This window comes from Octopus sinensis, linkage group LG17 (assembly GCF_006345805.1).
Source record: "Octopus sinensis linkage group LG17, ASM634580v1, whole genome shotgun sequence".
In the NCBI taxonomy this organism is placed as follows: Eukaryota; Metazoa; Mollusca; class Cephalopoda; order Octopoda; family Octopodidae; genus Octopus; species Octopus sinensis.
In genome coordinates, this window is record NC_043013.1 from 26,445,020 (window position 1) to 26,468,828 (window position 23,809).

Sequence of the window (23,809 nt, forward strand, 5' to 3'; positions counted from 1 at the left end):
CAACACACCTGATGACATCCAACCACATTTTAAGCTGTCCTCCTCTAATTATTGTAGCCATTACCAGCATGTTTGAGAATTAATGGGAACACATATTAATACTTTGGCTGATCAGCAACTGATGTGACAAACTATTTGAGATGACTCTGCCAATGAATTAAGCATTTGCTTTGTTGTTGTCATGGTAATAAAGCAACAGAGATACCACAACATGCTTCTAACATTCTAATCTCCTTATTGTATTTGTAGTAAGCACTTACCAGGCTCAGCAAACTTGGTGGCAAACCATCTGATGCTTTAATTTTCCAGGAAACATGGTCATTCCATAGAATTGGAAGCAGCAGTAGATCTATGAAGGTGGTAACTATCAGCTGTTGGCAGGCATATCTTTGTTCAAGCATCAGCCATTTTAAATGCATTATTGTCTGAATAAAAGACAGGATGGTCACAACTGGAACACCTTTCATCAACCATGGTTAACTTGGAGTTAAACAACAATTACAGCAACTTGGCATTCTGCAATCTTCAAAATTACTACATTTGATTAACAAAACAAAAATACGTCAACTTAGGTTAAAATGTCCTTTTATTTCCAAATGTTCAACCTCATTAAATAATAACTACCATTAACATTTAATTTTTGCATTTGGTTTGCAAGATTCTTTATATGAGTTCGTGTGTTGAAGCATATTCTGTTGTGTCTGGGGAGAGTCGTTTTCTTTTTGTGCCTTATAATGTAACACACTCACCGGTAAAATTTCCACTTATTTCTTATTTTTATTTTCCTAAAATTTTTGTTGTGTCTTGCAACCTTTTCAATAGTCTTGACTCTGTCCATTATTTACACTGCGTTCCCTTTTGATTGTTTGTGCACATATGTGTAGGTCAGTGTGTGTGTGTGTGTGTGTGTGTGTGTGTGTGGTGTGTGTGTGTGTGTGTGTGTGTTTGTGTGTGTGTGTGTGTGCCTATGCATGCATGTACGTATGTATGTGTGTATGTATGTTTGCATGTGTATGTATATATGTGTGTTTATGCATATGTATGTGTGTGCATCTGTATGTATCCTGCATATTTATGTGCTTGCATGTCTGTGTTTGTGCATTTTCTAGGTATGTGTGTGTGAGCATGTGTTTATATATGTATGCACTTCTGTCTCCTTGTGTGTGCATGTGTTATGCAAGTATGTCCCATGTTTGTATGTATGGATGTGCATCTTTATATGTGTGGATCCATGTCTCCATATGTGTCCTTGTGTGAAGTAAAGTGTGTGTATATATGGTCATGTGTTTCAGTCTCCATTTGCGTATGTGTGCTTGTCTGTTCTTATAACCTATGTACTTATCCGTCTGTATGTTGATCTGTTTATTGTCATATCCATATGCTTACATACAAAATAAAAATGTAAATACACACACACTTACACCCACACACACACATACATCTATCTACATAACAGTCCATTAACTATTCTACTCTACCTGTGTAAACTGTGGGTATGGCGGTATGATATCCACTATGTATATTTCTTATTTAGTATTGGGGAGGTTTCATTTATAAGGACGTACTCCCATATTTGTCTGAGTGTTGGGTCTTTTGGGTGCTTGGATAAGATGCAGATGTCAAGTTGACCCAAGTTACCTCCATGGTGGTCTTTGGCATGTTGGTAGAGTATGGAGGACTGTTTTCTGTCATCATATTGTCTTAGATGTACATTTAGTCATTCTGCAATGTTCCTAGATGTCTCCCCTATGTACGTCATGTTCATGTCCTTACAAGCACTGTCTATGCATCTTAACTACATTTCGAGTTCTACAGTTAATGCCAGGGCTAATCCTGGCATTAACTGCAGTTATCATTGGTGCATATGGTATTCTCAAAGGGGTACGCCCTTATTGAAAAGGTTGCAAGACGCAACGAAAATTTTAGGAAAATAAAAATAAGAAATAAGTGGAAATTTTACCAGTGAGTGTGTTATATTATAAGGCACAAAAAGAAAATGACTCTCCCCAGACACAAGAGAATACCATTAACATTATTTTATAATAAAACGACCACCAACATTTGATATCACATGATTTGTATTAACATTCATCATAAATTTAGTTTTTTCCTATATGCTCTCTGCAAAGCATACACTAAGTCCAATTCACTTTTAAGCATAATGTCACAGTCTTTTCTCAGTAAAAGTATTTCTTTGTTCCAAACACTGGCTTGTATTTCTAAAACTAAAGAATTCTTGGTCATACAAAATTTCTTTGTTTGATATAGTAATGATTGGTAATGATAAACTTCAGACAAAATATCCTCTTCAGTCCTTATTTTGTACCAAAATACTTTCAAATAATGTTCATAAAGTATATAGTCAGCTTTAGCCCATTTTTTAAAACGGTTTGTATCTTCAGCTGTTAAGATAGGAGTATTTCTGGAAGAAGCTACATTCCTTTCTATATAAAGCATATCTTTCATTTGCCAACATAATTTTCTTTTCAGAAGAATCATTGAAATATCAAAATATTCCTGGATCAATACTAAGTGAAAGTCTTTATCTAAATCAGAAATATGCTTTGAAATTTTAGCCTCACTATGGAAATCAGATAGTTTCAAACCTAAATCATATGACATGCGGTTATTTGTGTAAGAAAATCCCTGATTTTTTAGCAGTGATTCATACTTTACTGGATTTTTTAGATATTCACCTATAAAATGTTCTCCAGGTACTGCCAGAAGATATTCATTTCTCCACACATTCCTATAATACAAGAAAGCAGATACAAATTGACTTAAAGGTTCTCGCAAAATTGTAAAATAGTACATATTTCTTGGAAGTAGACTCTGAAAAGCACTTTGATTATAAATAACATGGTTGCAAAGAATGTTGTAGGACTCATTTTGAGGAGGTGGAAGGATTTTATTTTCCATAAGTGTTTCAGTTTTGCCAAGGTAGTGTCCATTTTTTGGTAGAACAAAGTTTAAGTTGTTTATAATGCCATACCTTTGTAGTATATTCATAATCGTTGTACTTCCAGTTTTGTGTACTTTCAGAAAGACTATATTTTTTTGAGGGACACAAATTGATGCTTTAGTTTCAGAATTATCATTTACATTGGTTGATTTAATACCGAATTGGTGGTGTATGAGAAAAAACATATTGGTAAAGCAGAACACAGATAAAATTAGCAGAGAACACATGGATATCAATTGGATGATACACAAATATTTTTGATGATATCTGCAAATAGAAAATACCATAAAAGATATGTAAAAAACACTGATGCATAATATATTAGCAAATATTTGTGCATAAATATACTCATTTATATGTTAATGTTCAAAGCATAAAATACAATGGTACTGGAGATCTTCAACAAGGCTGCCCCACCACCACCACTACAATGATGCATTGGTAAGGAGTGGCTCTACCAAGAAGTTAGCATATATAGAGGACCCCCACCCAACTCTCACTCTTGCACCTGAAGAGGACCATGAAGGGAAACATAATCTGGTTCACCCACCCCACCCCACCCCCATTTGACCTAAAAGTTTCCACCAATGTATCCAAGAGTTCCCTATCTTTGATTAAGAAGTATTTCCCCAGAGGCCACTAGTATTCTAGGCTCCTTAAATTACACAATGTGAAGATAAGCTATACCTGTTTAGATAATATCACTTCTAACAATGCACACTCCAACAGACACAGACATGCACGTGCACAACCTCCAACCCCAACCTGTGACTTCCAAAACCCTACCAGATTCCATCTCTAGGAGGATCCTATCTTGCAAGGGTTGTACTTTACATAGCCACCCTCAAACCATCTGATGGTACCACAAGGCACTACACTGACATGACAGCCAATGACTTCAAGGGAAGGTACTCACAACATATACACTTGCTTCGATGCAGGGATGGAGAGAATTCCACTTTAGTCTCATTTCCTCCAATGACCCCGTGACCTCCAGAATGAAACCTCCAACATCAAATGGACCATTATCAACAAGGCCTCACCCTACTCACCTAGCACCCACAATTGCTAGCTCTGCCTCCTCAAAAGGCTGTACCTTTTCCTCCAAACTGATCTATCAGTAGAAAATACAAACTATCTTATTGCTGCCTTCAGAGGTACACCTACCTGGTGAACTTCAAACCACTGACTGCTGATAACTAACATTGGCTGCTCCACAATCAAGAACAGGGTTTCTAACGAATAATGCCTATTCAAACTGCAACTAATTCCACAACATCATGCACCCCCTGTAATCCCCTACAACAACACACACAAAAAACACACACTCACACATACACATGTCTATGTGAACACACATCTATACACATACATACATTTAATGAACACATACTTCTCCCCCTTCCCTCCTTTACACCACCAAACCTCACTCCAATGCCAGTTTTTCTCACTCTTCCCCAGCAACACTGTTGCAACCACACTAACATACATCTGTCACGCCCACATACATAAATATCAAAAACATGGATACATATATGTACACACACATGCACATCCAAAAGAGTACACTAGCTTCATTTCTCTACATACATACATACATACATACATACATACATACATATATACCATATATACATACATACATACATACATACATGCACACATACATGCATACATACACACACACATACATGCATACATACATACATACACACACACATACATACATACATGCACACATACATGCATACATACATACATACATACATGCACACATACATACATGCATGCATACATACATACATACATGCACACATACATGCATACATACATACATACATACGTACATACATACACACACACATACATACATACATACATACATACATTCATACATACATACATGCACACATACATACATGCATGCACACATACATACATGCATGCATACATACATACATACATACATACGTACATACATACACACACACACACATACATACATACATACATACATACATACATACATACATACATACATACATACATACATACAACTGTGCACGGTTGTTGATGTTGACATAAAGCTGAAGATCAGTGAAACAGAGAATACCTAAACTACTGAGAAATCTGCAGTTACTCTATCCAGATTACAAGTTCAGGTTTATACTTGTAATTGTTGGAGCCCTGGGATATGTAACACACTGCCTAAATACCAATCTTGATTAGTTATGCTTCTCAAAACCAGAAAGGAGAAAGCTGATTCAAAGACTACAGAACCAAGCCATCAAACTTCCCAAAAGTTTTATCATTTAAGTACATATGATCATGTCTACATATGCAGCTATATGCATGTAACTACATAAAGCAAAGTCTGCACATATACATACATGCATAGAAACAAAAATACCCTGTTGTTGATGCTGAAATTCCGATGAGGGGGGCCTTGCATCTAGGTTAGAAACAAGCTCTTTCTCTGTTGGCAAGAAATCTTAAAATAAAACTGAATAATGTCAGACAGACATAGCACCTGTTTCTATCCGTCCCATCATCACCTGGCACAAGGCCAACTACCCCAGTACCCCATGCCCCTTTCAAAGGATCTTTGTCTTGCAAATTACTTGGAGCTTCCAGCTGTAAAAACCATACCAAATCATACCTATTTCTTTACTACCCACAAGGGGCTAAACACAGAGAGGACAAACAAGGACAGACAAATGGATTAAGTCGATTACATCGACCCCAGTGCATAACTGGTACTTAATTTATCGACCCCAAAAGGATGAAAGGCAAAGTCGACCTCGGCGGAATTTGAACTCAGAATGTAACGGCAGACGAAATACGGTTACGCATTTCACCCGGCGTGCTAACGTTTCTGCCAGCTTGCCACCTTAGCATACCATACCAAATCATACCTCACCAATGCTGGTGCCATGTAAAAGACACTCAGTTGGGCGCCGAACCATAGAACCTATGTTACAACAGACAATGAAGCCTGGTGCAGTCATCAGACTTGTCAGCTCCTGTCAAACCGTCCAACCCATGCCATCATGGAAAACGATCGTCAAATGATGATGATGATGGTGATGATATATTGTAAAAGCAATAAACAATAAAACAAGCAACACAGGAGGGACAAGATTGATCAAATACTGTATTAATTCAATGCTGAAAAGGAAGAGAAAAAAATCTTAATATTTCCGATGTTAATCCTTCATCAGGAGAAACAGAAAAGCATAGGGACTGGGGAAGAGGAAAATTCAGTGAGAGCGGGGGGGGGGCAAGAGGTCAGGTGGGAATGGGAAGAGAGGAGAGGTGGGTGCATATTTACAAGTATCAGAGTGAATCCGTTTTTAGAGACAAATATATGAGAGGGAGTGGCATGTGTGACATTTTCGGTAAGTGTTTATAAGTCAGCAAGTGCAGAAGTATAGTAGTGTAGGTTGTGTGTGTCTGTGTATGTGTGTTTGAGGAAGGTGTGGATGAGATGAGATATGAGATATGTATATGTGTGTATAATATATATATTTACATATAAACATATATATATATATATATATATATATATATATAGGTTATAAAATGAGATAGGGGTTGAAAATTCAACCCACCATGGGATAATATATATCCAATATACTGCTAGATAGGTACCCAACAAAATTAAAACATAGATGTTAAAATTGTCAAACAATCAGTTCATCTATTGCATTATATGGGTAAAGGTAATAATATTACCGTAAATTAATACTACAAATTAGAGAATGGAGAAATATACTAAATCAGTAAAACATCAACTATCCGATGATACTCAATCCATACTTTAATACACCATTACATATGAGTAAAGGCAATACATAAAATGAAATGAGATATACAGTAATAGTAACAAGATAAAGAGATATAAGTAAAAATTTTCAATATAATATGCAAATAAATCAAAACTGACAGCTGTTTCGGCAGTGAGGACAGTCATACCTCATTAACCTATAAGCCATAAAGGCAGGTATAAATGAGGCATTAACAAGGATGCCCCACGGCCTCTTCAGAGAATTAAATTAATTTGTTATAATAGTGAAAAATATTATACAATCATATACATATAAATATAAAAATATAAAAATGTAAAATATAAAAACTTATACATCATAAAGCTACACTATATAATATAATATAATACACATTTGTACAAAAAAGGAAGTAACAGAACAAAATAAAACAAAATATATAATAGTGTATATTAATATATACACTATTATATATTTGTTTTATTTTGTTCTGTTTACCTTCCTTTTTTGTACAAATGTGTATTATATTATATTATATAAGTGTAGCTTTATGAGTATAAGTTTTATATTTACATTTTTATATTTTTATATTTATATGTATATGATTGTATAATATTTTTCACTATTATAACAAATTTAATTTAATTCTCTGAAGAGGCCGTGGGGCATCCTTGTTAATGCCTCATTTATACCTGCCTTTATGGCTTATAGGTTAAATGAGGTATGACTGTCCTCACTGCCGAAACAGCTGTCAGTTTTGATTTATTTGCATTATATTTGAAAATTTTTTACTTATATCTCTTTATCTTGTTACTATTACTGTATATCTCATTTCATTTTATGTATTGCCTTTACTCATATGTAATGGTGTATTAAAGTATGGATTGAGTATCATCGGATAGTTGATGTTTTACTGATTTAAGTATATTTCTCCATTCTCTAATTTTGTAGTATATATATATATATATATATATATTTTATAGTATTCATTTTATAGTAATAATAATCCTTTCTACCAGAGAGTTTGTGGGAGGGAGTAAGTTGATTACATTGATCCCTAATGCTCAACTGGTACTTATTTTATCGATCCTGAAAGGGGGAAAGGCAAAGTCAACCAAAGTGGCATTTGAACTCAAAACATTGAAGTTGGATAAAATACCTTTAAGCATTTTGCCTGGTGTGCTTATGGTTCTGCCACCTCGCCACCTAAATAATAATAACAACAAAAATAATCCTTTCTACTAAAGGCACAAGGCCTGAAATTTGGGGGTAGAGGACTAGTCGATTACATTAACCCAGTGTTTCACTGGTACTTAATTTATCAACCCTGAAAGGATGAAACAAAGTTGATCTCAGTGGAATTTGAACTCAGAACGTAGCGGCAGACGAAATACCACTAAGCATTTCGCCCAGTATGCGGATGATTCTGCCAGCTCGCTGCCTTAATAATAATAATAATAATAATAATAATAATAATAATAATAATAATAATAATAAAAATATAACATACAGAAAATTGCACTACTAGGCACTGCACACATCCTACGCAGAACACTTTCCATACAATAACCATCAGAGCATCACAACAAATCACAGCACATACCCAAGGCACACAGAGCTGCACTCGGTAGTGAAGTGAAAGCACGCTATAAAAATAAAACTACTGAATAATAATAATAATAATAATAATAATAATAATAATAATAATAATAATAATAATAGTAGTAGTAGTAGTAGCAGTAGCAGCAGTAATAATAATAATCAGTAGTACTTCTAATTCTACATGTTTAAATTTCTTATTTTAAGCAAATCACTTAATGATCATTTGTAATTTTGAAATCAGTACTATTAGGTTGTCAAGAAAGTTCTTGTGGTTTTTATCCGTTAAATTCAGATGCACATATCTTGGCTGAAATAACTACTGAGCTGAGTATCGCCGTTTGTCGTAAAGAATCCACTTTTCATCGCAAATCACAATCTGGTTGAGAAATGTGTCGTTCTTTTTGCGTAAACGAAGGGAAGATGACACTTCAAAATGGCCTTTTTTTTAGTTGTCATTCAATTCATGCGGCACCCATTTCTCAAGTATTTTTGTTTTTCCAATCTCTTTCAAGTGGTTGGAAATTGAATGTCAGTGTACTTACTCGACAGAGCGTTAGTACCTTGAGAGATATGTTGTACCTAAGAAGCATCAGTTGTTGTGTGCAAGGGAGACGATTGCGCTGGTATGGTCATGTGGCGAGAATGGATGAAGATAGGTGTGTGAGAAAGTGCCAATCCCTAGCAGTTGAGGGAACCCGTGGAAGAGGTAGACCCAGGAAAACCTGGGACGAAGTGGTGAAGCACGACCATCGGACGTTAGGTCTCACCATGGAAATGACTAGAGACCGAGACCTATGGAAGTATGCTGTGCGTGAGAAGACCCGGCAAGACTAGTGAAGCCATAATCCGTGGCCCCTACCTGGGACGTAGTCAGTCCACCTGTGCATACCTTCCTTCTTGTGACACTTGTGAAGACCTGTTGAGGCAAGTGAGAATCGAATCGAATCAAATCAAATCAAATCGAACCAAATCAAAATAGATGAACATCAATGGAATTTGTATCCTTGTGGTACCAGTGCCGGTGGCACATAAGAAAACCATCCGAATGTGATCGTAGCCAGTACCGCAATGACTGGCCTCCGTGCTGAGGGCACGTAACAAACACCATCCGAGCGTGGCCGTCCGCCAGCCCCGTCTGGCACCTGTGTCGGTGGCACATAAAAAACACCATCCGAGCGTGGCCGTCTGCCAGCCTCGTCTGGCACCTGTGTCGGTGGCACATAAAATCACCCACTACACTCTCGGAGTGGTTGGCGTTAGGAAGGGCATCCAGCTGTAGAAACACTGCCAGATCTGACTGGCCTGGTGCAGCCTTCGGGCTTGCCAGACCCCAGTTGACGTCCCATCTGGTTTCTAGATTATGAAACCAACTTCAAAAATGAACACATATCCAACAACCCCTTCATAAAATTAAGTAAATCAAAACCAAATACCAACAGAACGGAACAACCACCAAGAAATCCTAACACACTCTACACCAGAAAAGTACACCTAAAACACACCCCACACTACCTACACCAACCCCAAAACACTTATAGGGTCCCACCACACCATTCCACGAACCTGTAACGAACTTAGTGTGATTGAATAGTCTTCTCTTGTACTATCGGGGTACAAGAAAGCAATCACTATCCGTTGCTTTAATAATCCAGAATTCTACCCGTCAGAAACAACAAGACGCAGACGTAAAAGATATATATACTACTTTATTCTCTAATGTGGTAACAGTAACAATAAGTGGTTATCTGGTATCCCTTTGGTATAAATGTGTTGTGCTGAACCTTATCTCTGTAAAATAAGAAAGTGTTCAAATGCAAAACGACACTGGTCAAAGATGGCGGCGAACAATGGAGACGATGTTGGTCTGCAACAATTTGGTTAAAGGCCTTTTGGTAAGGTGCTGCTAGAATCAAGTTCCGACGGAGAAAAAATATACGTGACCGTTGCCTTTAGTCGCTGCTGTCTCAAGTCGTTGGCTGCTTCTGCTAGCGGTCAAACGTTCTACGACCCCCATGCCTTGGCTAACTACCACATAGGCAAAAGGGTCGTGCTTCCGGTGGTTCGCGCATGCGCGAGAGGGCCCTTCCTTTCTGTGCCTTGGTGAAGGCACCAACACTCGCACGCGCGAAATAGAAAATGGACGGTGCGCGCGCGCGCACCGTTATAGGATCACTACAAACCTAAGAGCCACAACATACAATACTATAAAATACAACCCACATAACCAAACCAAAACGCTACTACCAAACATCCACCCCAGGAACCAACCATACAAACATAACAAACAACAAATGCACTACGGAGGAAACAACTACCAACACAATATACCTGATGAACTAAGACGGAACACTAGGTACAACAACACACTCCAGAACAGAGCACCACAAACTCACTCTGACAATTATAACAACATGAGACAGATAAATAGTAGCTTTGAACATAACTACACCAACCATTTTTTAGACCTTACACACAGGAACAGGGACACACGATAGCAAAGGACAAACAAAAGAAACCTCAGGTAATTAAGATAATCAATCTCTCAAACAAAGAACTTACACCTAACGAAATAAGCATACTCTCCAAAGGACTTAAATTTACACCTACCCCACAACGTTCTAATTACTATGAAATGAAAGATGATATTTCGGAATTTTGCAGAAAACTAAGACTCACCGAGGCATTTCAAGACAAAAAAATAGAGGAGGACCCAATAGCTAGAAACAAGAGCAATTACACCCCCACCAAGGGAAAGAATAAAGCCTTAGACCGCTATTGTGACTACATAACTAATTTCCCGTTTCAATTCATCAAGAAACAAAAACACAGCCCTAACTTCAACAAAAGAGAATGGAACGACCTCATCAAACTAAGAGAAGACAAAACAATAACAATTAAGGAGGCAGATAAGGGCAACGCGATAGTAATAATGAATACAAACGATTATAAAAATTTAGTGCTATCCCTATTAAGAGATGAAACGTATTATGAAAGGGCCCAACAGTATAATCAGCAAAAAATAATGCATAACCTTAGGACATTAATCAACACATACCAAGAAGGACTCACGAACAAGGAGTATGAATACATCACTAACTTCAAATGCAAATCGAGTTTGTTCTATGGTATCCCTAAGGTACACAAAAGCCAAATAATTAGAGAAACGTGCAGAACATCCACCGACACACTCATCAAAATCCCTTCACCAAATGATCTTAAACTAAGACCGATAATAGCAGGGCCAGCATGTGAAACTCACCGCCTCAGCAATTTCTTAGACACACTTCTTAAACCTTTCCTAAAACACATTAAAAGCTACGTAAGAGACGATATAGATATGCTCAACCACCTCCCTAAAACAGTCAATGAGAAAACCCTTCTAGTATCATTCGACGTAGTTAATCTTTATTCTAACATCCCTCACAACCTAGGAATAGAAGCGATCACCTTCTGGCTGAATAACTACCCCTTTGAACTCCCAACTCGCATAAACAAAGACCTTATAATAGAAGGACTTAGATTCATTTTAGAGAACAATTATGTTATTTTTGACAATGATTTCTACAGACAAAGATCGGGAACAGTGATGGGCACACGTACTGCACCATCTTTTGCCAACCTAGTGATGGGATACCTCGAGAAAATACTATACCGGATAACACTCGAGAAATATGGAAACACCTTCGCCACCTATATCCATAACAACTGGAAAAGATACCTCGATGACTGTTTCATCATCTGGGACAAAGGTATAGAGAAACTTGAGGAATTTAAAATACTATTAAATGGAATAAATGACAATATACAATTCACGATGGACCACAACGAAAAAGAATTACCATTTTTAGACATCCTCATTAAGAAAACCGGCAACAAAATAGAGACAGATATCTACTATAAACCGACAGACTCTAAACAGTACCTACCCTTTGATTCATGCCACCCACGACACACTAGAATGAATGTCCCTTTTTGTTTAGCTAGAAGGATTTGCACCATAATATCAGACACAAACACCCGACACACACGTCTCCAGGAACTTAGAACCACACTCACAAATAGAAACTATCCACAGCCCCTAATAGACAGTGCAATCCAACGGGTACTTAAATTAAATATAGAAGACCTGAGACAAACAAAACCAAAAAAGAAAGAACAATTAAAAACCCTTCCCTACATCTCTACACACAACCCACTCAACAATGAGGCCTTCAACACCATACTACAAAGCACAGCCCTACTAAAGGGAGACCCAAAGATGAACCGGATCCTCGAAACACACACCATCATTAAAAGTAAACGGCAACCAAAATCCTTGAAAAGGATTTTAACCTAAGCTACACTGCACTCAACATCAACCACAAAACCAGCAGTTAGAAAAGGTGGAAGGCCCAACTGCGGAATCTGTGTCATCTTGAAAGAAGGATCAGAATTTATACTGGAACAAGGCCACCAGTTCACCATTAGAACAAACTTCACCTGCGCATCAGAAAACTTAATTTATGTCATAACATGCGCAGGCTGCAATAGGCAGTATATAGGCCATACAAAAAATAGCTTACGTAACAGGATGGCGGTGCATAAATCACAAATTAGAAACCCTGATTACCGCAAAATACCGGTCAGCGGACACATAGATAGATGTGCTGGAAATGTAAATCCGAAATTTACAACTAACCCGCTCTATAAATTCAGTGACAACGCAACCTTCACACAACGCCAAAATAAAGAACTGTATTTCATTAAAAAATTTAGACCAAGTTTAAACACCCTGGGCCAGGAATATTAAAACAAAAGATAAGTCCTCCGAAAAGGAGAAGCAAAATTCCACCATGGCCGCTACCTTAAATAGTCACTCGCACTGACGGAAATATGCCTTAGTAAAAAAGGGAAAAAAATTTTTCGTGCAAATTTGACCCTGATGGACTGACCACATACGATACAGCTAAGGGTCAGACCCGATTCTGATTGGTCAACATGTTGATGACGTCTAGTTCTGCTAGAATGGACAGGATACAAACAGGGGGCAGAGATTAGTCAGAATATTGATGACGTCCTTTTCTACTTGACTAGTCACCTAACAAGAAACAGACAGGGGGCAGATCTAATGCAGCTATAAGTCGTGATTGGGCAGAATCTTGATGACGTCCCGTTCTGCCTGACTAAGCCACCTAACGAAACGACTGGTCGAAACAGGATACAGACAAGAGGCAGTTATAATACAGCGATAGGTCACGATTGGTCAGAATGTTGATGACATCCAGTTCTGCTTGACTAAGCCACCTAACGAAAACGGGCAGATCTAATACAGCTATAAGTCGTGATTGGTCAGAATCTTGAACCGTCATCGTTGGAGGGACTTAAGTTCCTCTTTTTCACATTCTTCATTCCATAGTGCTGGTAATGTTTCAGTTTTGATGTAGTCTATTAGTTTGATGACTTCTTCGTTGATTTCCTCGTCTATGGTTTTTACTTTTTCTTCATTCGTCTTAGCTCTCAGCTTGAGTAGTTCTATTTTCATCTTCATTTTGTCTAATGACATTTTTTCTCTAAGTTTTCTTTGTTCTTCTGGTTCTTCCGAGATAGGCTTGATTTGTAATTTACGGGGTATGACTAGGGGTGTTGAGTCTAGCCATTTTTGGTAAATCTCTGCTTTATTCTGATTTTGTATCATTTTCCAAAAAGCGAATTTTCTGTTTCGCTGTAGTGTTCTCCATTGGGGGAGGACTTGGTTCTTTATTTGTAATGTTGAAGTTGCTCGGTTCTTCTCATGTGTTCCTTCTTTTTGTTGCTCTTGTTTCGTAAAGTTTGTGAAGAATGTCGTCATTGTATCGCATAGATTTTCAACTTTCTCGAATATTTCAGAGGGTGTTTTATTCGATTCGGTTTCCTCGTTAGTTTGTGTAGAAGGTCGAGGTGTTAAGTTGAGTTTGTTTAACACTGCTGTTAGGTTTGAGTTTATGCTTTTCAATTCTTTCAGTATCTCTTCATTTATTGAGTAGATGTCGTTGGTGTCTTTTTTAGCAGGCATTTTCGGGAGCTCGTACATGATGTGATATTTATAATAGGATTAGCTCGTATACGAGTAGATATATATTTGTAAAAAATGAAGTTCGAAAATGCTGCTATATTATACAATTTTTTATTTTTATATATACATTATAACATGTTTCAGTTCCTGAAATGAACCTTATCAAAAAAAGTTATATATAAAAAAAGACAGCTCATGCCGTCAAACACAAGAAATTCATTTACAATTCACAACGGAGTCAGACATCTTAAAGTTCATATATAGTTTGAAGTAAGTTCATTTATGCTATATGTTCAAAGTGTTCGATGTAGTGGCCCACGGTGGCGATACGTATTCAATATAAAAAACAGATCAAAGTATATACAAAGTATATATAGATCAAAGTGTATATACATACACACACATACATACATACATGTATATATATATACATATATATATATATATATATATATATATATATATATATATTATATATATATATAATATATATATATATTATATATATATATATACATATCTATCTACTACATATGTGGAAAATTCTGTTTGTGGGTGTGTTCGATTGTGGAGTTGTTATCCAACTCCTCCTACATCGTTTTATTGATTTTGATGAACCCATGTCTGGAAAACTAGTGACATACTTAGATTGTTGAAAAAATCGATAATAGGGAGGAAAGGATTCTTATATCTACTACATATATCTAATATATTATTTTTAAACATCCAAGGGAAATAATCCATTGGCTCCTGAAAGGGATCCTTATATATATATAACCAAGGGAAATAACCCATTCATGTTTGTAAATTATTTGGTATAAATCAAATTGAGTATGCTTATTTCTTAGTATTTGAACTATTTCAGTTATTTCCGCAATTTATCCAGTACAATGCTTAAACAAGTAAATCGTATTCTCCTAAACAATAGATCCACTTATTTCGGTTAGTGACTGAGGAAAATATTCTCTGTGAACACACAAAAGCCTTTTTTAGAGTTACTTACTTTGAATTGTTATTATCTCATATCTAATTAGTCTGTTATTACATAACATGCTTCACAATTTTAGTATATATACCTTATTAGTATTTCTTCCTAAGTTCTATATACTCTAGGAATGTATTAAAGCCCTTTTTGGGGCTACTTTATTTGAATTCTTACTATCAGGTAATTAATTTCATGTAATTGCATAACTGACTTCACAATTTGGGCATTCATAATTTATGTGGAATTCTTAAAAACAAGATCCTGTGTTAGACAGTTAGGTATAAATGCACAAAAACCGTTTTAAGGGCTACATACTTTGTATTGTTGTTACTGGATTAGTAAAGCAATTATGAGAATGGAACCAAGGGTTAAGCCTTGCCTTCCCAGGAATTACTGGGTATGTCAGCTAGTACATATATATATATATATATGTATATATGTATATGTGTGTGTGTATGTGTGTGTGTGTGTGTGTGTGTGTACAAATATATATTTATATATACATATATATATATATATATATACACACACACACACACACACACACACACACACACACACACACACACATATATAAACATTTTTTTTCAGAATGAGATATAAAAAAAAACCAAGACTGTGAAGATTTTAGAACTCACAGCCTTGATTTTTTATCTCATTCTGAAAAAAAATTTCTTTTATATACACATGCTGATATATGACCTACGTTGGACCTCTTCTTCGCATAATCACTGAACCTGGAGCTTAACTATGGTCTGTCCATAGCACTTACTCAGCATTACGTGACACCTTTGGGTCTTATTGACACCATCGCCTCTCATAACCTCATCATCATCATCATCATAATTATCCTCATCGTTTAACGTCTGCTTTCCATGCTATCATGGGTTGGACGATTTGACTGAGGGCTGGCAAACCAGAAGGCTGCACTAGGCTCCAATCTGATCTGGCAGAGTTTCTACAGCTGGATGCCCTTCCCAACACTAACCACTCTGAGAGTGTAGTGGGTGCTTTTATGTGCCACTTGCATGAGGACTAGTCAGGCGGTACTGGCAATGGCCACGCTCAAATAGTGATTTTTACATGCTACCTGCACAGGAGCACTGGCAATGACCTCGCTCAAATGTTTTTCACATGCCAGCAAGGCGATGCTGGTAATGATCACATTCGAATGGTGCTTTTTATGTGCCACCGGCACGGGAGCCAGTCAGCTGCTCAGGTAATGATCACGCTCAGATGGTGCTCTTAGTGCTTCATTAGTATGGATGCCAGTCATGCGGTACTGTCATCGAATTTGATTTCGATTTCGATCTCACTTGCCTCAACAGGTCTTCGCAAGCAGAGTTTAGTGTCCAATGAAGGAAAGGTATGCATAAGTGGGCTGGTTACACCCCTGGTATAGGCCACAGGTTATAGTCTCACTTGGCTTGCTGGGTCTTCTCAAGCACAGCATATTTCCAAAGATCTCGGTCACTAGTCATTGCCTCAGTGAGGCCTAAGATTCGAAGGTCATGGGGGACCTTGTCAAAGGCTTTCTCCATGTCAATGAAAGCCAGGTACAGAGATTTATCTTTGGCTAGGTATTTCTCCTGCAGCTGTCATACGAGAAGTGTAGCATCAGTGGTGCTTTTCCATGGCATGAACCCAAACTGCATCTCATCTCAACTGACTCTCTCCTTAATTAGTTGGACAATGACTCTCTCCGTGACCTTCATTACCTGATCCAACAACTTGATGCTTCTGTAGTTATTTCTATCTAAAGCATCACCTTTACCTTTGTAGCAGTTGACTATGGTGCTGCTACACCAGTCATTGGGTATGACTCCTTCGAGTATCACCTGGTTAACAATATGGGTGACTAGGCTATAGCTGACACTGCCAGATATTTTATATATATATATATATATATATATATATATATATATATATATATATATATATATAATATATATATATAAACAGCCATAATTAGTAAAAATATTACTATCCTTTTGTTCAATCTTTAATCTTTTATTTGTATCAGTCATTAGACTGAGGTCATGTTGAATGTATTGACTCTAGTACTTAGTTTTTTAAAGCCTGGTACTTGTTCTATCAGTCTCCCTTGCTGAGCTGCTAAGTTACAGGGATGTAAGCACACCAGAACTAGCTGTCATCTATATTTATTTTTTAAATACACACACACATATATTGAACAGTAAGAGATGTGTTCTGATAAGAAATCAATCAATACAGTAATTACTGATAATATTAATGATGTTGATATTGGATGATGATGATGTGATATTGATGATGGTTTCTTTAGTGCTACATGGGGAGTGAGTGAGGCACACTTTACAAGGCACAGGAAAACGTGTGAGCTTGCGTATACATGCATGTGTGTGTGTGTGTGTGTGTGGGTTACATTAATTGCGAAAAGAAATGAAGCAAACACAATAGGCTGCACTGTAATAAGAACGTATTTAATAACGAACAAAAGTGGAAGGGGTCAGTGATGGTGGCGGCGGCGGTGGTGGGGACGAGGACGGTAGTGATAGCATGTTGCTATTGATCCTTCTTCAACTCATAAAGACTTCGTTAGACATTTGTTGCTATTTAATTTGTTTCATAAAGCAGATTGATCACTTTTAAAGCTTTTCTGGTAAAAAAAAAAAATTAATAAATGATTTTATTTTATATATCTTTTTTATATATCAACATGGTTGTATAAGGCCATGTAGTCTTGGGTTCAATTCCAGCGCTTGGCACCTTAGGCAAGTGTCTTCAACTCTGGTAATAACTGGCTCAAAGTCTTGCTAAGTGGATTCTGAAAGAAGCCTGTTGTACGTGTGTGTCTTGTACTGATGTCAAATGATGGTTGTAAATGAGCCTCTCTTTTATACTATTAAGCATTCACCTGGCAAGCTAACGATACTGCCAGCTCGCCCAAATTTTGGTACAAGGCCAGCAATTTCAGGGGAGGGGCTAAGTTGATTACATTGGTCCCAGTGCTCAACTGGTGCTTGTTTTATTGACCCTGGAAGGATGAAAGGCAAAGTTGACCTTGGTGGAATTTGAACTCAGAATGTAGTGATGGACAAAATGCTGCTAAGCATTTTGCTTGGCATGCAAATGATTCTGCTGGCTCATCTTAATAATAATAATAATAATCATAATAATCATAATAATAATTTCAAATTTTGGCACAAGGCCAGTAATTTTGGGAGAGTGGGTAAGCTGATTACATCAACCCCAGTGTTCAACTGGTACTTATTTCCTTGACCCCAAAAAGGTTTGTATGGCAAAGTGGACCTTGGTAGAATTTGAACTCAGAATGTGAAGACAGATAAAATGCCACTAAGTATTTTGCTTTGTGCTAACAGTTCTGCCAGCTTGCTACCTTATATAATAATAACGATGATGATGATAATATTTTAAAACAAATAAATAAATAAATAAAACAACAAGATTAAAGAAACAAAACTACCACAGAAACATGGTGCTTTTGAAGTTCTTTGTGTTGGGTTAGACTTAACAACGTTAACCGCTATGAGTGATGATGGTGGTGATAATGATGATATCTCTTCACTCCCCATTAGCTTCTTTAACTCTCACTATCTCGCTCCCCCCACATCAACATTTTCCTTAGATTCAAACACTTTTTCTTTCTTTATCCATTCAAATTTTAAATCCAAATTGTTCATTGATATTTATATTTCTTCAATATGCTCCACTACACACTGTCATTCTTTCGCAACTGTTTTTTTGGGGCGACTTGTTCTTGTTTCAGTTCTGTCTTTTTGAAAAGATTAATTTATTTCATTTTATAATTTCCATTAATCTAACTTAATGTTTAAGGATTAATAAATAGAAAACTTGCACCAATAAAAACAATTACTCTTTGGTTTTTCTCTTGGGTTTCTATTTCAAAATATATAGCAAACTTATTTAAATTTTTTCTACTCTACTTTACTCGCCCCCTCTCACTCTTTGTATATATATATAATATATATATATGTATATGTATATATATGTGGCCGTTTGCCAGCCTCGTCTGGCACCTGTGTCGGTGGCACATAAAATCACCCACTACACTCTCGGAGTGGTTGGCGTTAGGAAGGGCATCCAGCTGTAGAAACACTGCCAGATCTGACTGGACTGGTGCAGCTTTCGGGCTTCCCAGACCCCAGTTGAACCGTCCAACCCATGCTAGCATGGAAAGCGGACGTTAAATGATGATGATGATGATGATGATATATATATATACGTATATGCATATATATGTATGTATGTATGTGCACGAGTGTGTGTGTGTGTATGTACATACACAACTATATGCATGAGAATATACATAAAACATACAAATCTGCACATACATGCATACATACAAAAATACCCTGTTGTTGATGTTGAAATTTCAATGAAGGAACCTTGGATCTAGGTTAGAAACCAGTTCTTTCTCTATTGGCAAGAATTCTTGAAATTATCTGAATAATGACATATATACATACATTCTACCCAGATTACAGATTCAGGTTTATATCTGTAATTATTGGGGTACACACTGCTTAAGTTCCAATCTTGAGAAATTAAACTTCTCAAAACCTGAAAAGAGAAAGCTGATTCCAAAACTATAGATCCAAGCCATCACTGGAACTGTAAAAAGCTGTAAAACTTTCTCGAAGTTTATCACTTAAGTGTATATGCACATGTCAAGACATGCAGCTATATGCATGAGAGTGCATACATAAAACATAACATATAAATCTGTACATACACTAAATCCAAATACTGCATATACACACAAAAACATGCAAAAATATCCTGTTGATGTTATTGTAATTCCAATGAAGGAACCTTGGATCTAGTTTAGAAACCAGCTCTTTCACTATTGGCAAGAAATCTTGAAATAAAACTGAATAATGACAGACACTCACACAGATTAACAGTCACACACATAGAAAACACCTACAGACAAAGTTTATTATATTGAGACAGATGGGTTAAAAGAATATTAGTGGAACTTCAAAATTAAAACAGCCACAAAACTAAAACACAACTGGCCAGATATTGTTGTGTGGGACCACAAGGAAAAGATATGTTCTGTTGTGGAAATCATTTTTTGACAGCAATGATGCGAGATATAATACATTTGCAAAATTCTAAGAGACAATAAATTTACTTTATAGTTTTTATTCAAACGTCTATGTTTTATTTTTTGTTTATTTGATATATAATAAATTCTTCTTAAACTTATTTTTTTATATCTGAACTTCATTTGAATATATAAAATTTATTTAGCATAAAATTTTACTTATGTGATAGGGTCTGGGAAAGGCACCAGAAGCAATACTAACATGCTCCTTTAAGAATCATCACGAGGACCCTGCATACATATGTGCATGCATGCATGCATGTGTACTGCAGCAAAATGTTTAGGTGCTGGATTAATAATATTCTTAATTAACTGAATTTGAGAAAGTACAGGAATAGAAGTTGAATCTTAAGAATATTGCAGTTGATGATAGAATTTGAATTTAATATGCTTTATGAACAGGCTTCAGATGAGAAAGTATGGAAAAGATTTAACAAGAGACTAGTGCATGCTTAAGTAACATATTGCTAAATTTGAAGCAGCATGTCTAAATTTGAAGGGCTATTTTTTCTCCACCTTAGCACAGTTTCATGTGAATGTCTATCTGAAATCATATGGAACGGTTTATGCTGAGCCTGAAGAAGATAAATTAAAAGTTAGTTTTTAGGCCAAGCTCTAGAGAAGACGTGAGTGCTGGGAAGTGGGATTTTATGGTTATCAAGAGCTCCAAAGTGTGGGATTTCCAGAGTTCCATGGGAATATATTTTCATTTTTCAATTTTCACCACACCATTTATTTCTTATTATTTTTCAGCTGATAGGATACTACTGCCTATTTGACTGTTACTAAGTAAATTAAAATGTATCTTAGTTATTCTTCTCAAATAGAAGAGATTATATTTCTTCATATCTAAATATCAACTCAACAATCATGGCAATAACATAACATGAAGGTAGCTAAGCATTTTGAAACTTTGAAAGACAGACTGCATCTCTATAATGTATGAAAGCTTCAAACCTTTATGGGGAGCAAATACAGAAAGTTCCTTAGAGAATTTTCTTCATTGGAGAAGTTAGAATCTAATGAAAAGGCAAGCATTTATATAAAATAAAACTAAAAACACTTTTTAAAATTCAATTCCAGCTTCAGCTGCAATATTTTTAAGCTTCCAGTGCTTATTTTCTGGTACCTTTTCCAGGTACACTTTGTTAAAATATTACCATTCCTGTTAGTCTACTATTTCTACTTCTTTGTCTTACTCTATGCCTCATCACTCATTGACACCAACTCCAACTTAAAAGCACAGTATGTCTTTTAGTGGAGTTTTCATGGCTACAGTCTTGGCCTGTCTACTCAGTCTGCTAGCCCGTGTACACAATGTTTTTGTGATACCACTTGTATGGATGGTCATTGGCTCACAATGAGCTTATCCTCCCTTTGAGAGGTCCTGGTTTTAACCTTGCAGTGTCTACAACATCCTCCTCACCTGACAAGCCAGTTGCTGGGGCCAGTATAATCCCTGACCATCCAACCATGAAACAGGTAGCACTGGGTTACGTGATACCAGTAGCAATATCTTCCTGATCTGACTTCACTATTTTTACAAGCAACACGCTTTACAGCCAAAAAATAATTGATATTGAAACAAAACTAAAAAAACATGAAAACTTCTTTTAATAATTGAAAATTTTCCAAAAAGTATTAAGGAAGTTTTATAAATTGACAAAAAGTAAATTGCACCAAAATGTCAAAATGCCAATGAAGAATCCCAAGAGAAAAATGCCAATAATGCAAAAGTAAATGGATTAAATGACAGCAGTCAGAAAACAGTACAGCAAATTTGAGTTAACAAGTTTGAGACTAAAGGGGTCATCATCATCATCATCATCAGTATCATCATAGTTATTAAGCACTTTATGCCCTTAGATTATAAGTATATAAACTCTTTGGAGTTTGGTACCTTTTTTGTTTTGTTTTGTATTTTTTTGTTTTGTTTTGTATTTTTTTTTGGTGTCTTAGTCCAACTTGAAGAGGTTATTTCTCTATAATAATTGTCTTGGCAAGAATTGTTAAAACCCAGAATATTGACTGAGAATAGATACTGCAAAGCATCTTGTTAGTGGCTCTAAAAATACTGCCAATCTATTGCCTTGGACAGATGCTTTATTTATCAACTCTGAAAGGATGAAAAGCTAAAAAGTTAGCATCACCTGGATTTGAACTCAGAGTGCAGAGAACCAAAACAAATATCCACACAAGCCATTTTAAACAGTTTTGCCAGTTCACCACATTCACAACACCAACAGCTCTTAATGGACTAGAAATAGCAAAAGAGCCCTCTTACAGACTTTGATCTCAGATCTTATAGGCAGAAAACTAAAAGCTGTAATAGTTTTAGTCAAGACCCTTTACTACTTCTCAGCCATTATTAACACCTTTCACAACTTTCATATAACTTGTTTAATGATAAAATAAGGAAGCAAAGTTTTCTTTTGTATTAGAAGAAATTGAAGAAGACTTACCTGCATATCTGAGACTTTCTCATTATTATCTTTGACATTGGTGTCATTAGTTAAAAACAGGAAGAACAAAAGTATCATTTCAATCTGGTGACTTCTCTTCCTACAGGTTATTGATCTGTGAATACAAAACTAGGCGTATTGATTTAAAAAGAGAAGGGGAAAATGTATCTTTTTAATCTGGCGTTTTCTCTTCCTGCTTGTTATTAATCTGTGAATACAAAATTAGGCATAATGATTTGTTTTCACTTGTGTTTTTTTTTCATTTAATCTAGAACCTTCTGTGCATCTTTTTATTTGCCATATTAAATAACAAAATTTTGTAATAATATCGTTTTGTAAATACAAGATGTGCATATTGATTTTTAACCTTCCTTAACCCTTACTCCATCTCAATATAACTATTCATCTCTCTCACCCACTCTTTCTCACTCTCTCTCTCTCTTTCTCACACACACACACAGACACACTCTCTCTCTCTCTCTCTCTCTCTCTCTCTCTCTTCTTTCTATGTATATCTGTACATCATCATCATTTAACATCCGATTATCATGCTGGCATGGGTTGGACTATTTGACATGAAGCTGGCTAACAGAGAGCTATCCAGACTCCAACTGTCCATCATGGCATTGTTTCTATGGCTGGATGCCTTTCCTGATGCCAACCACTTAACAGAGTGTACTGGGTACTGTTTACATGCCACCAGCACAAGTGTGTTTAAGCAGCACTGGCATGGATGCATTAACACAACACCAGCACAGGTGCTTTTTAAGTGGCACCAGCACCTGAAAGGACAAGCTTGCATATGTAGGAAATGTATATGCATATATATATATATATATGTGTGTGTA

The 23,809-nt window shown here is 36.3% G+C and overlaps 1 protein-coding gene across 1 annotated transcript; it reads right to left on the bottom strand.

The window, feature by feature from the left end:
• Positions 1–568: 568 nt before the first annotated feature.
• Positions 569–23,131, bottom strand: LOC115220722 (galactose-3-O-sulfotransferase 2-like). Its single transcript, XM_029790870.2, has 3 exons — positions 22,962–23,131; positions 2,036–3,229; positions 569–635 (listed from the first exon to the last, which is right to left on the bottom strand). Exons 1-2 carry the CDS (start codon positions 23,006–23,008, stop codon positions 2,092–2,094), a joined length of 1,185 nt encoding a protein of 394 aa, XP_029646730.2. The 5' UTR covers positions 23,009–23,131; the 3' UTR covers positions 569–635; positions 2,036–2,091.
• Positions 23,132–23,809: the final 678 nt, after the last annotated feature.

Bases quoted from the DNA above. Each gene is read 5' to 3' on its own strand.
- LOC115220722 (XM_029790870.2), bottom strand. From the start codon at position 23,008: ATGACACCAATGTCAAAGATAATAATGAGAAAGTCTCAGATATGCAG. The intron at 3,230-22,961 runs GTAAGTCTTCTT...TTCTATTTGCAG, and splicing joins AGAAAGTCTCAGATATGCAG to ATATCATCAAAAATATTTGT.